Source organism: Manis javanica, chromosome 17 (genome assembly GCF_040802235.1).
Source record: "Manis javanica isolate MJ-LG chromosome 17, MJ_LKY, whole genome shotgun sequence".
Classification (NCBI taxonomy): Eukaryota; Metazoa; Chordata; class Mammalia; order Pholidota; family Manidae; genus Manis; species Manis javanica.
In genome coordinates, this window is record NC_133172.1 from 7,093,992 (window position 1) to 7,105,396 (window position 11,405).

An 11,405-nucleotide genomic window follows, 5' to 3' on the forward strand; every position below is an offset into this window, starting at 1 on the left:
CTTCCTGGGAGCTGTAGTTTTTCCTGTTATTTTCTCCGTAAGACGTCGCTGCGTATTACAGATCGGTAGAAATTAGCACATGTAACCTTGTAAGTTTCTTATATCTCTCGGGACCCTTTAAGGAACACTCGCCCGCTCACCCTTCCAGTTCAGAAGCCCTGGAGCAGGGTTGCCTGGCTGCAGCAGAAGCTAGAGGTCACTTATTTATTGGAAGTAGATCGTGGGGGGCCAGGAGGGAGAGGATTTAAGGCAGGTCCCCACTGGAAATCCCCCTTCCCTCTGAGCCCTCTTTCTTCCCCTTCTCACTTTCCAGAGACCCAGAGATTAGGTCCCCAGCTCCTAAAGAGAGGGTCGGGTATGTTTAGAAACTGGCCAGAGAGATAAGGCACTGAGGCGTGAATGTGAAAGGCCTCTCCAGGCACAAGGAGAGGAGAGGAATCTCCAAGATCCTAGGCAGGTGGGTGCTGGGGGCTGAGATAGCACGGGGGCTGGGGTCACTGGGGGTCAGTGTTTGGGGCCCAGAGTCTTGAGTTCCCATGCCTGGGTTTAGGAGAGAGTTAGGTATTTGGAGGAGAGAGAACGGATAGTGAGGAAAGCTGGATATAGGCTGCAGGATCGCTGACAGGATTAGATGTTGGAATTCCGGTTGCCTGGGACCAGGAGAAAATGTAAAGCTTAAGATCAAATGTTGGAGCATACAGTGCTCTGGAATGTTGGGTCTGGGTCTTGACTCATCATTCTTGCTTCTCCAGAATGTCTCAGGAGAATAACCCATGGTCGAAAGAGTGCGTGGGGAAACGAGATGGGCAGGGGTGGAGATGGGGGTACAAGAGGAACACAAAGTTTGATTTTGCCTACACCCACTCAGCTCTGGCCCTATAACCTAGTTTGCAGGTTCAGCATCATCAGCCTTTCAGGAAGGGGCTGGGGACCTGGACTTCTGTGTGCTAAAGGGAGGAAGTGTCTGAAAGAGGAGGGACTGGGTCCCTGGACCCTTGGGTCTTGAGACCAGAGGAGCCTGAGATCTCTGACTCCAGGATTCTAAACAAGCCAGTGTTGGGAGAAAAAGCTTCAGAACTGGTGAAGCAGGCTCAGGTTCTGCACCAAGTGTGACTGCACAAGTGCTCAGAACCTTAAGTTGGGCAGGGGGAAGGAGGGGAAGGAGGGTTTTTGGGTAACCTGGGTGCCCTGCTCACTGTCACCATGAGTGTGCACCTCTCTCAAAACCCTGGGGGATGAGCTAGCCGCCATGAGGCTGCAGAAGCCAAAACAGCAGGTACTATGCCCTGGAATCCTGCCACCCCCTCTTCCATCTTCCATAGCTCCTCAGGAGCCCTACCTACCCCTAGAACTTGCTCTAGGACTCCTGCCCTCTTTGGCTCTCTCTTAGCCCTAGGTTCTGCGACTGGGAAATGAGAAAATAGAAATTCCAGATCCTAAATAAGCAAACTTCAAAGCTGAAACTCCAAAATTTCCAAAGAATAAGGGTTCTGGAGGGCAGGACTCCTAAGTACTAGGGGAGGTGGGGACTGAGTGCCAGGACTTCCCGCTCTGAGGAAGGAGGAGAGACTGAAGGCTTGGACTCCTGGAACTTCCCCCATCCTGGACTCCAGGGCCCCCTTCACCCCTGTCTTCCTGTCTGGTACCCCCCGACCACACACCCCTTTCCCGCTCCCGCAGAAGAAACAGCGACTGAAGCGCCAAGAGCCCTTCATGGTTCAGGCCAATCCTGACGCTTCCCTGCGGCCGCGGCGACCGTGGCGGCGGGAGATGCGCCTCGCGGGTGACAGCGGTGCGGAAACTTTCCTAGTGTCCCCCCGGAGCGGAGGCCTGAGGGGGCGGGTTTCTGGGAGGAGGGGAAGGGGTCTAAAGGGCTCAGATGGGAAGCTCCTGGCAGAGCCCTGAAATGGGACTTAGTAGAACACCCAGGCTGAGCCCAGGGGACCCCGGATGCACGACCTGTGGGGGCTCAAGTGCTGGACGTGTGAGAGTTCGGGGGCCGGGGGCAGTGGGGGGATGGGGCGCGGTGCAAGCGGGGATGGGGCGACGGGAATCCTATGATTGGGCGTGGTAGAGCTCTAGGGCGGAGCCTGAGGAGAGCTGGGGGGCGGGACCTGGAAAAGCTGCGAGACTCAGTTTGGGGGAGATCGAGGGCGGGGAATTGGCAAAGCCCCGGGGGCGGGTCCTGGAGAGACTTCCTGACGAGAGATTGGTTGTGTACCACCGAGTCTGAAACAATTTAGCGGCAGGACTGCCTGCTTGAGTCTTTGGATGGAATTTGGGTTCTGAATGGGTCTCAGGGGTTTGGGTGGTCAGTCAGAGGCGATGTCTATGAACCCTGTGAGGAGGCACATCTTCTTCGCAGAGGACCGGAATTTGTACATCGTGTTAATGGGCCTTGCTGCACCTTCTCCCAGGCCTCGGGAACCCTTTCCTCCAGGAGAATGTGCCAGAGGCACATCTGCACTGTGCGGCCCACCGTGCCCTGGGCACCGCGAGCTGTGATGGAGATGGCAATAGCGACGGTGGCCTCCAGGCGTCGCCGACAGAAGCAGGGAATCACTACCTTGGACGCCTATACCCTAGAGTTCCACTCGCACTAGAACCCAGGAGTATGGACCCTCCATCCTTGCTCTCCAAAGGAACCAGGAATTCAGGCCCCTGTCGACCCTGTCATCCCTCATACCAAGGGCCCAGGTCATGAACCTCCTCCTTCTCCCACACCCAGGAATCTGAATATCCAGCTCTTTCCTCCCTCAGTAATCAGAAATTCCGGTCTCCATTCCCCCTGCCTATCCTGGCTACCAGACAGTTCTGATCCGGAGTTGGAGAAAGTTTCCGTGGAGGATGTTCCCGCCTCTCCATCTCTTTATAAAGAGCCTCCTGGGACTCCACGCACTGGTTGGCTAGCCCACCAAGGACCTGGTTATTTGGGCGACATTGTGTGAAATCTGGTGCCCTCGTCCATGTGGCAAATCTTCCTTTTGTTTGCAATAGCTTTATTGAGATACATCTCACATACCGTACAATTCGCTCATTTAAGATTTGCAATTCTTTGTTTTTAGTATATTTAGAGATGTGCAACCGTCATGACAATAAATTTTAGAACATTACCATTACCCCGGAAGGAAACCCTGTGCCTTTTATCGGTTACCCCCCTCCTTCCCCATTTCTCCCAGCACTGGGCAACCACTAATAAATATACTTTCTGTCTCTTTAGATTTGCCTATTCTGGACATTTCATATAAACAGAATAATATATGATCTTTTGTGTCTTCTTTTGCTCAGCATGTTTTTAAGGTTCATCTATGTTGTGACATTAATATTTCATTTCTTTTTATTTCTTAATATTATTCTATTGTAGTGACATTTCCTTTACTCTCATGACATGACCAACCAGTGATTTCAATAACAGGACTTTTATCACCCCAAACTGTACTCCCCCCTTCCCACTTTAGTTCCCCAGTCTCTCCTATGCTCTCTCTGGGAAAAGGGAAAGGGGGGACTCTAATGCCCCTTGTCCTTAGACCCAGGGCAGTCAGAGACTTCTAACCCGTCTACATGGAGGAGGAGGGGGATCTAGCAAGTGAAGGCGATGAGTAATATAAGGAGCCAGAAGCTCAGGAATTCTGGCCTTCTCCAGCTAGCACTGGTGAACTTGTCACAAGCTTCTGGGACCCAGGTGTCCTGAGCTCCATCTTCTGGCTTCTTCCACGACTTAGGGGCCAGTGCAGAGGAGGAGTGTGAATCCCAGGATGTTGGAGATGAATATGAGGCATCCAGTCTCGGACCAAACCCTGGAATGGAGAGTGGCTGGGGACGTGGACACTTGGCCTCCAACAAGGTGGGAGGTGGCACAGCCAATCAGGATGTAGGAAGAAGAGGCCTAGCCTCAGACTCCAGGGAGTGTGGGGCTAAAATTCTACTGCCCAGTCAGAGGCTCTTTTTACTGGTGAGTGGAACCTGTTATGATTGGGCTCGCAGAGGCTCTGCGTGTTCACCATTTGTGAAGTCAATCTAGGAGATTTGCACTGATGTGAGCATATATATTTAAATCTAGTCCACCGAAGGGCAGCAAGCTTTGGAGAGGGTGAAACAGTTATAGGGAAGGGCCAGTAGTCACTCACTTTGGTATTGATGGAAGTTAGATAGTTTCAGTTGGGTAGATCTGGGCCATGTTATCTGTTATCTAGGCCGAATCAACACTAGCTGAATGGGCACTCTTTTCAAAGGGATTCTCCAATCTGTAGAGGAAGTGGACGTGGCCTCAGAGGGTTGGCCAATCAGCAGGTGGCCGAGATATTTGACCAGTAGGCAGAAAACATGGTTAGAGAGGGCGTAAACCTGAGCTGGGATGGCCAATTTGTAGTTGACAAGGCCAGGCGGGCCGTGTGGCGGCGGATCTCAGCTGTTCAACTTAAATTTGACTCGTGGGCTAGGACAAAGACCTGGATAACAATAAAAAGTCGGAGTCTACATTGAGGAACTCACCAGGAGCGATCGACGAGCAGGTGTCTGACGCCATGGAAGGTAGCAGCGATGTGGGGAGGTCGCCCCGCTCGCCTCCCCGCGCCCCAGGCCCTCGACTGGGCAAGGATAAGGAAGCGTACGTGCTGCGGCCGGCGCTGCGCGGCCGCACGGTGCAGTGCCACATCAGCCGCGACAAGCGCGGCGAATTAAAGGACTTGTTCCCTTTCTACTATCTGTACCTGGAGGCGGCTGACGGCCGGAAGGTACGGTCTGGCAGCCTCGGGAGCAAGCCCCACCTCCCAGGGGCAAGTCCCGCCCCTTTCTGAACGAGGGCAAGACTTGTACGAATCCAGGTCTTGCTCGTCATTTAGCTAGGACCTGTGAATTCCAATGCCAAGCCGTGCCATTCACAGAACTAGGCTCCTTTCCCACTGGCACAGGCTACCCAAGTCCAAAACCCAGCTCTGTCCATTCTGGTGATGGGCCCGCCTTTCTCAAATTCAGACCACTCCCTCTCAAGGTCCAAAATGCCACTCCTTGCAGACCCTTTCGAGGTATTGGCCCCATCCCTTTCGGTCCAAGTCTGGCCCTTCACCTAACCTTCTTTGCTATCAGGTCTCACCCAATCCTGGGACAAGCCCCGCCCCTCAAGAGTCAAGCCCTTTTTCACGTGGACTTCCCATTCCAGAGCCAACTCACTCCCCTCCCAGTCTGGCCAGTACGCTCTCCGGTTTATCTCCCAGAAAAAGGCATTTTTCCCTATTCAGTGCCAGACCTGTTTTTTACCCGATGAAACGCCTAACCAAAGGCCTGCTGAAATGTCCTAAGTGAGGTTCCTTCCTATCCTCCAAAGCCAGGCCCTGCCTGGGCTCAGCCCTGACCCCAGACCCAATGGCAGGAGGAGTAAGAGGGAGACATTAAGGTGTAAAGCTCCCCGTCAGGACCCAGCTGGTGACTTCCTTCAGTGAGAACCACTTCTCTCAGCAAGGCTTGGGATGCTTATTGCTCCATTATCCCTCTGTCACAGGTTCATGGTGTTTCTGGTATCTAGCCCTAGATAGATTCTGATGGGCTGTTCTCCACCCACAGCACTTCCTTCTGGCTGTGCGCAAGAGAAAAAAGAGCAAAACCTCTAATTACCTCATCTCCCTGGACCCCACAGACCTATATCGGCATGGGGACAACGTAGTGGGCAAAGTCAGGTGGGCAGATCGCTGATGTGTGTGAGAAACAGGTGGCAGGAAGCCTGGGGGTGGTGGTGCAGGAGGGAAAAATGGAACTACATTTCCCAGCAGGCCACGGAGCCCAAGTTCTACCAGCTCTAGGACCTTTTCACTTAGAGACTGATGGGTTCTGTAGTGCTTCAGGTTGTAGTCCCAGGGTGGTTGAGAATAGAATAAACAATGGTTTGGGAGCAGAGACTGGTATTTGACTTCCTGAAAGTCAAGGGGCTGGGACTCCTAAATTCATCCTAGAGGGAATAGGGTTTCTAAAGGGCCAAGGCAGGAGGCTAAACATGATGGTTCATCAAAGAGAGAGAGGGGGCTGGAACTGTGGATGCATGGGAATATGAGTTACATACAGAATTGTTGGACCACATGATGAGATGACACAGCAAAGTACTTATATTATAGAGTCAAACAGTATTATTTTTATTCTGGCCTCTGCCCTCCTGGAGCATATCTAATATCTTAGGCACGAAGTTCATTATCTTCGATAATGGGGTGAATCCAGAAAGGAGGAATTTCTTCCCAGAGACTGCTCGGATAAGGGAAGAGCTGGGGGCTGTGTATTATGTGAGTGTCCGGGGGTAAATGAGAAAGAATGGGGAGTGGGGAGGGAGAAAGAGCCAGGCCAACTGAGGGATAAATACCCCCAGGAGACCAACATCTTGGGATTCCGAGGGCCCCGGAAATGACTATGATCATTCCAGGAATCGACGCCGAGAACTACAGAATCAGCGTTCAGCCACAATATGTGAGTAGGTTAAGGTTGAGGATCTCTGGGATGTCAAGGGGGAAGGGGCTGGGGGACCAACTCTAGGTCTTAAGGGAGGAGGGGCCCAGTGGGTTGCAGAATGTCAACTGTGAAGCCAGGAGGACTTTGTCAGATTTAGGTGTCTTAGGGTGGAGAAACTAGGGTTGGAAATTACACGTCGGAGAATAAAAACTTGTAACGACGTTCCTTACTTTATCTTCTGGGAACAGGAGTCGCTACTGAGCCGCCTCCAATGCGGGGCCAGCCATGGGCTGGTCGTGCTGCAAAACAAAGCCCCGTGGTGGAGCGTCCAGAGAGGAATCTACGAGTTCGATTTTAATGGTCGAGTCACTCGGGACTCGGTCAAGAACTTCCAGATCGCTCATCCCGATGATCGTGAGCTCCTAGGAGTCGGTTTACCTGGGCAAAGGGGCATGGGCGGACGAGAACTATTATTTCCATCAGCACTTGAACGTTTTTCTAGGCAAGGCCGACTCCACGCATTGCAAAGCCTCTTAGGAGCTGTAATTTACACGGCCCTCAGAGGGTTTCCGGGTTTAGCAGAGCGCCGCACAGACTTCTGGGAGTCGTAGTTCTAGCAGCAGGGAAATGAGAAGTCTGGCTAGGCTTAGGACCTGACTTCTCCCTTAGCGGACTATCTGGTGCGCCAGTTTGGCCGCGTGGCCCCAGGCACGTTCATCATGGACTTCTGCTTCCCGCTTTGCCCACTCCAAGCCTTCGCTGTCTGCTTGTCCAGTTTTGATGGGAAGCTGGCGTGTGGGTAATCCAGTAAAAATACCATACCCTCACCAGCTTTCGTGCCTCATTTGGAGAAAGGGCCCTGCATACTTTCTCTTGTACCACCTTACTAATAACCAGCACTTATTAGATTCCAGTCCTGTGATCTAGGGAGTGGGCTGTTCAGCAACATCTGCTCTTGTGGAACTCAAATTTGTGGGAGATCGGTTTTCCAGAACAAAAAGTCAAAATAATTGTCTGCTTTGAAGGAGAAAAACATATGGATGCACAAGTCAGCTGGGTCAGAGGAAGGCACCTCTGAAAAAGTGATTTTCTTACTACATCTGAAGAATCACGAGGAACTCGTTCTAGAGGGTCAGGGATGGGAACATTAGGCAGTGGACACAGCTCACACAAAGGTCTTAAGGAAGAATGGGGCTTGGTGGGTTTGGGGAAATGAAAGGGGAGTGTTGCAGGAGTCTGGGGAACCAATGCTGAGAGGGTCAGGGTATGAGACCAGACAGAGTGCAGACATATGGGCCACTCGTTGGAACTGCTGGACAGATCTTGGGGTCAGAGGAGTTCTAAGCCAGACACATAAACCTGGATGGGTAACTGAAAACATGCATGGGTGAGACAGATAAAAATTGTACTACTAGCTAACATATTTGATAAGCATTGTTTTAAATATGAACTCCTTTGGGGTCTTACAATCCTGTAAGGTATGTGTCATCGTTAGCCACACTTTACAGGTAAGGAAAGTAAGTGTATGGCCGTAGGGCTTATACATGTGAAATTGGGCAGCTGGAAACTTTGAGGAATGTAGCATATGAAGGCCTGTAGGGGGATGAGTCTTTATATTCTAGGGAGGCACAGAAACTGGAGCTTAATCCTATTTTAGGTATCAGTGAGTTCAGCTTTAAGACTCCTTGGAAAGATAATTGCCCAAGTCTAATAAAATTTAGGCAGAAGCCAAAGAAAAACTACCAAACCCACCAGCTCTTAGTTCAAAAGGAGCCTCAGGACAATTAGTTGCAGATTTGAGGGTGACAGGAAATGTAGTTTATCCTCTATTGAGGGACTCACCTTTACGCTATTTCCCTGACCCAAGTACTATTGGAAACCCTGAATACTGGGTACGGTCAGTTCAGATATACATGGTGACACTGCTCATTACAAAGCAAAAGACTTTATTCCTTATATAAACCAACACATAAAAAAATCCTTAATAATAAACAAACCACATGACCTTAGTCAAACCTCTCAATGAGGTCCAAGCAAGGAGACAGAGACACACAAGGGGAGGGAGAGGCCACAGCGTGGCTCAAGGCTGTGGCATGGCTGGAGGAAACCCACAAGGCCTGGGGAGGGGCAGGTATGGCAGCCAGAGAGGGGGACGGACCTGTGAGGCGTGCCCAGGCCCTGGCCCTGGCGGCAGGGGTCAGGCAGGGACCCAGCTGCTCCTCGGCCTGGGCTATGCGGCGGGTGAAGCGGCTGCGATCTCTGGCGAGCTGCTCCCAGGGACCCTGGCGGGCTGCCCGGGCCGGACCTGCCCAGACAGCCAGGAAGTGGATGGAGACCTTCTCTGAGAAGTGCACCTGAAGAGATGGACGGGCAGAGATACAGACACAAGATACACATGACCACAAGTGGGAGTAGAGTGGGGAAAGAACAAGACAACTGGTTACACAAAAATTGCTATCTGGCTAGTTGCCCACCTGCTGCCTGATTCTCCCTGACTCACTGACCCTGGAGGTGGTTTCCTGGGGCTGACGTGAGCCACAGCTGCTCCCTCCTCCCACAGGGCCCAGCCTCTTGCAAAGGATTGCAAAACAGTGAACTGAAGCCCTCTCCTAAGCAACCCTCTGCAACACACAGGGCCCCAAGAGTGCCAGCTCCCAGCCCCCTCCTCCCTGCCACCCAAGAATCAGCTCTCAGCACCCACCTTTCTGGCCCTTAGGGGAGTCTCAGGGCCTGGATTCTGGGTGGGGGTTTCTTCAGACTTGAGCCGCCTTTGCAGTCGGAGGGGCAGCCGAGGAGGAGCCCAGGGAGGTGGTGGCTTCTCCCCAGGTAAATAAATGGCCACTTGGAAGGGACAGGGCTCGGCTTCCCCCAACTCAGCAGCTTCCCCTCCCTCCGTTTCCTCCCCAGGCGGATATACCCAGCCCCTGAGGAGGGTGCTCTGGGCCCGGGGGCAGGAACCTGGCCCCGAGTTAGCTGCCCCCGCGTCTTCATCTTCCTCCTCCTCCTCCTCCTCTGTGTCCTCTCCTGGTTGATACACCCAGGCCCTCAAGAAGGCACTTGTGGATGGGAGGGAAGAGGAAGCCTCAGCACCTCCCTCTTCCTCAGCTGCTCCTGAATCACCGTCCTCATCTTCCTCCTCCTCTTCTGTGTCCTCTCCGGGCCCACACAGCCAAGCCCTGGTATGTGGGCTGGAAGGGAGACCCACAGGTGCCACCAAAGCACTGTCTTCATCCTCCTCTGTGATCTTACTGGGTCGGTACTGCCAGGTCCCGAGCAGGAGCTTCTGGACTGGAACTGGGTGTGGCTCTCGGTCAGCCTCTCCGTCCTCAGTCTCCTCAGACTCCTTCCCTGAACAACACTCCCAGGCCCTGGGGCGGGAGCCGGGGGCAGATGAGAGGGAGAGAGAGGTCTTCATGGCTTCTTTATTCTCAGTTCTCACCGGAAGGCTAGGGGACAGGGGATCAGGCCGGCCAACTAGAAACCTACTTCTCTGCTCTCTAGGGACACTGGTTGCTTGTTCTCCACCAAGCTCTCCATCACCGTCACCTGAAAGTTCCCAGGGTTCAAGAAGAGGACCCATGGCTTTCAGATCAGAGCAGGCCCCCCCAGGGGGCTTCTTCGTTCTCCTCAGCTGCTCCACTGTTTCCAGCCTCCACTTCTGGGTACCTGCTCCTGGGGCCATGTTGGGTGGCCAAAGCTGCCTTAGTTTCTTCCTGGCTGAGACAGGAGGGTTTGTGGCCAGGACTCCTGGGTCCTGAGGAAGAAAGGCCCGGGAGCCCGAACTCCTGTATCTGTCTTCGGCCAGCTCCTCTCTGATCTGCTCTGGGTACTGCTTCCACCAAGGAGGTCTCTGGAGGTCCCACGCTTCTCAGGCGGCTTCAGGCCCAGGTAAGAAGGTGCATCAGTGGGGACAGGAGGAAGAAGGGGTAGGTGTCCCTCCAAGGGGCAGACTGATGGGGCAGTTGGCCAGGGGCCATCTGTCTGGGCTGGGGAAAGAGAGAGAAAAAGGGAATAAAGTTTAGAAGCCATTTAGGGGACTCACGGAGGGATGACCCCCTGAGTCATAGCAACAAAAATAGTAACACAAAGAGCCACGTGAGCGTCCCTACCTCACATTCCTTTCTGATCCCAGACACTCCCATCTCTTGTCACTTGGTTCCCACCTCTCTCTTCATATCCCGGAGTCTGGGTCCCCATTTCTCTCCTTCCTTAGACCCAAGGGTCCAGGCGCCCAGCCTCTTCCCTCAGACCAAGAAGTCCCCAGGCCCAAGGACTGAGAACAAAGGTCCTTTACTTGTTTTCCTTGGAACAAAGTCCTAGTCCCTGGTTCTGAGGATTGACAAGTCAGGCCCTCATCACCCTTCTCTCTCCGAGACTCGAAACTTCGACCCCCAGATAGTTCCTTCATTGGGAGACCCATGACTCTGTCTCCAAGAACCTTCGTCCATCAGACTTGGAAACCCAGGCTCCCAATCAATTCTCCTTCCTAAGTCTAAGTCCTGGGGTCCGTCCGCGTCCCACCCCCTCTCCGGACACAGGAGTTCGGGCTCCCAGGCCTTTCTGTCTCGGTAGCCAGAAGTCCAAGCTTCTTCCTCATTACTGACCAGGGGTCTGCTCCCAACCCCCAGAGCCTCCGAACCCAGGCGTGCCGACCCCTCACTCACCCACTCGGGGCTGCGCGTCACTCCGGGGGCAGGGGTGCCGGCTCCCACCGTGCAGGCGCTCGCAGGTCCGCACAGCTCGGCAGGCCGGGGCGTTCATCTCGCCTCCCAGCGTCGGGCTCGAGGATTCTGGTTAGCACGGGCCGTCGCAAGAGCAGTCGCGACACAGTGACATGAAGTCCTTCAAGATGGCGTACAGACAAAGCTCAGAAAGGGCTGGGAACCTGCGCCAGCCGCAGGCTTTATATCTAACGCGCCCGGATATGCTGACGCCACGAGGAGGGGCGGGGATTCGAAACGAGGACGTGAAAATGG

The 11,405-nt window shown here is 53.4% G+C and overlaps 2 protein-coding genes across 2 annotated transcripts; one reads left to right on the top strand and one right to left on the bottom strand.

The window, feature by feature from the left end:
- The first annotated feature begins 802 nt into the window (after positions 1-802).
- TULP2 (TUB like protein 2) lies at positions 803-8,222 on the top strand. The gene is given in 12 exon segments (XM_073226367.1): positions 803-824; positions 1,541-1,792; positions 2,418-2,556; positions 2,810-2,925; positions 3,723-3,844; positions 4,440-4,733; positions 5,560-5,672; positions 6,149-6,266; positions 6,350-6,380; positions 6,383-6,447; positions 6,672-6,843; positions 7,099-8,222. Coding segments are annotated over 12 exon segments (1,578 nt in total). The 3' UTR covers positions 7,233-8,222.
- A 136-nt stretch (positions 8,223-8,358) lies between these two features.
- PPP1R15A (protein phosphatase 1 regulatory subunit 15A) lies at positions 8,359-11,311 on the bottom strand. Its single transcript, XM_017665668.3, has 3 exons — positions 11,094-11,311; positions 9,131-10,415; positions 8,359-8,783 (listed from the first exon to the last, which is right to left on the bottom strand). Exons 2-3 carry the CDS (start codon positions 10,109-10,111, stop codon positions 8,436-8,438), a joined length of 1,329 nt encoding a protein of 442 aa, XP_017521157.3. The 5' UTR covers positions 10,112-10,415; positions 11,094-11,311; the 3' UTR covers positions 8,359-8,435.
- Positions 11,312-11,405: the final 94 nt, after the last annotated feature.

What these genes read in the sequence shown, in the direction of transcription:
- PPP1R15A (XM_017665668.3), bottom strand. Translation starts at nt 10,111, where the DNA reads ATGGCCCCAGGAGCAGGTACCCAGAAGTGGAGGCTGGAAACAGTGGAG. An exon ending in CTCCCCTAAGGGCCAGAAAG is followed by an intron (nt 8,784 to 9,130) that starts GTGGGTGCTGAG and finishes CCATCTCTTCAG; the next exon opens with GTGCACTTCTCAGAGAAGGT.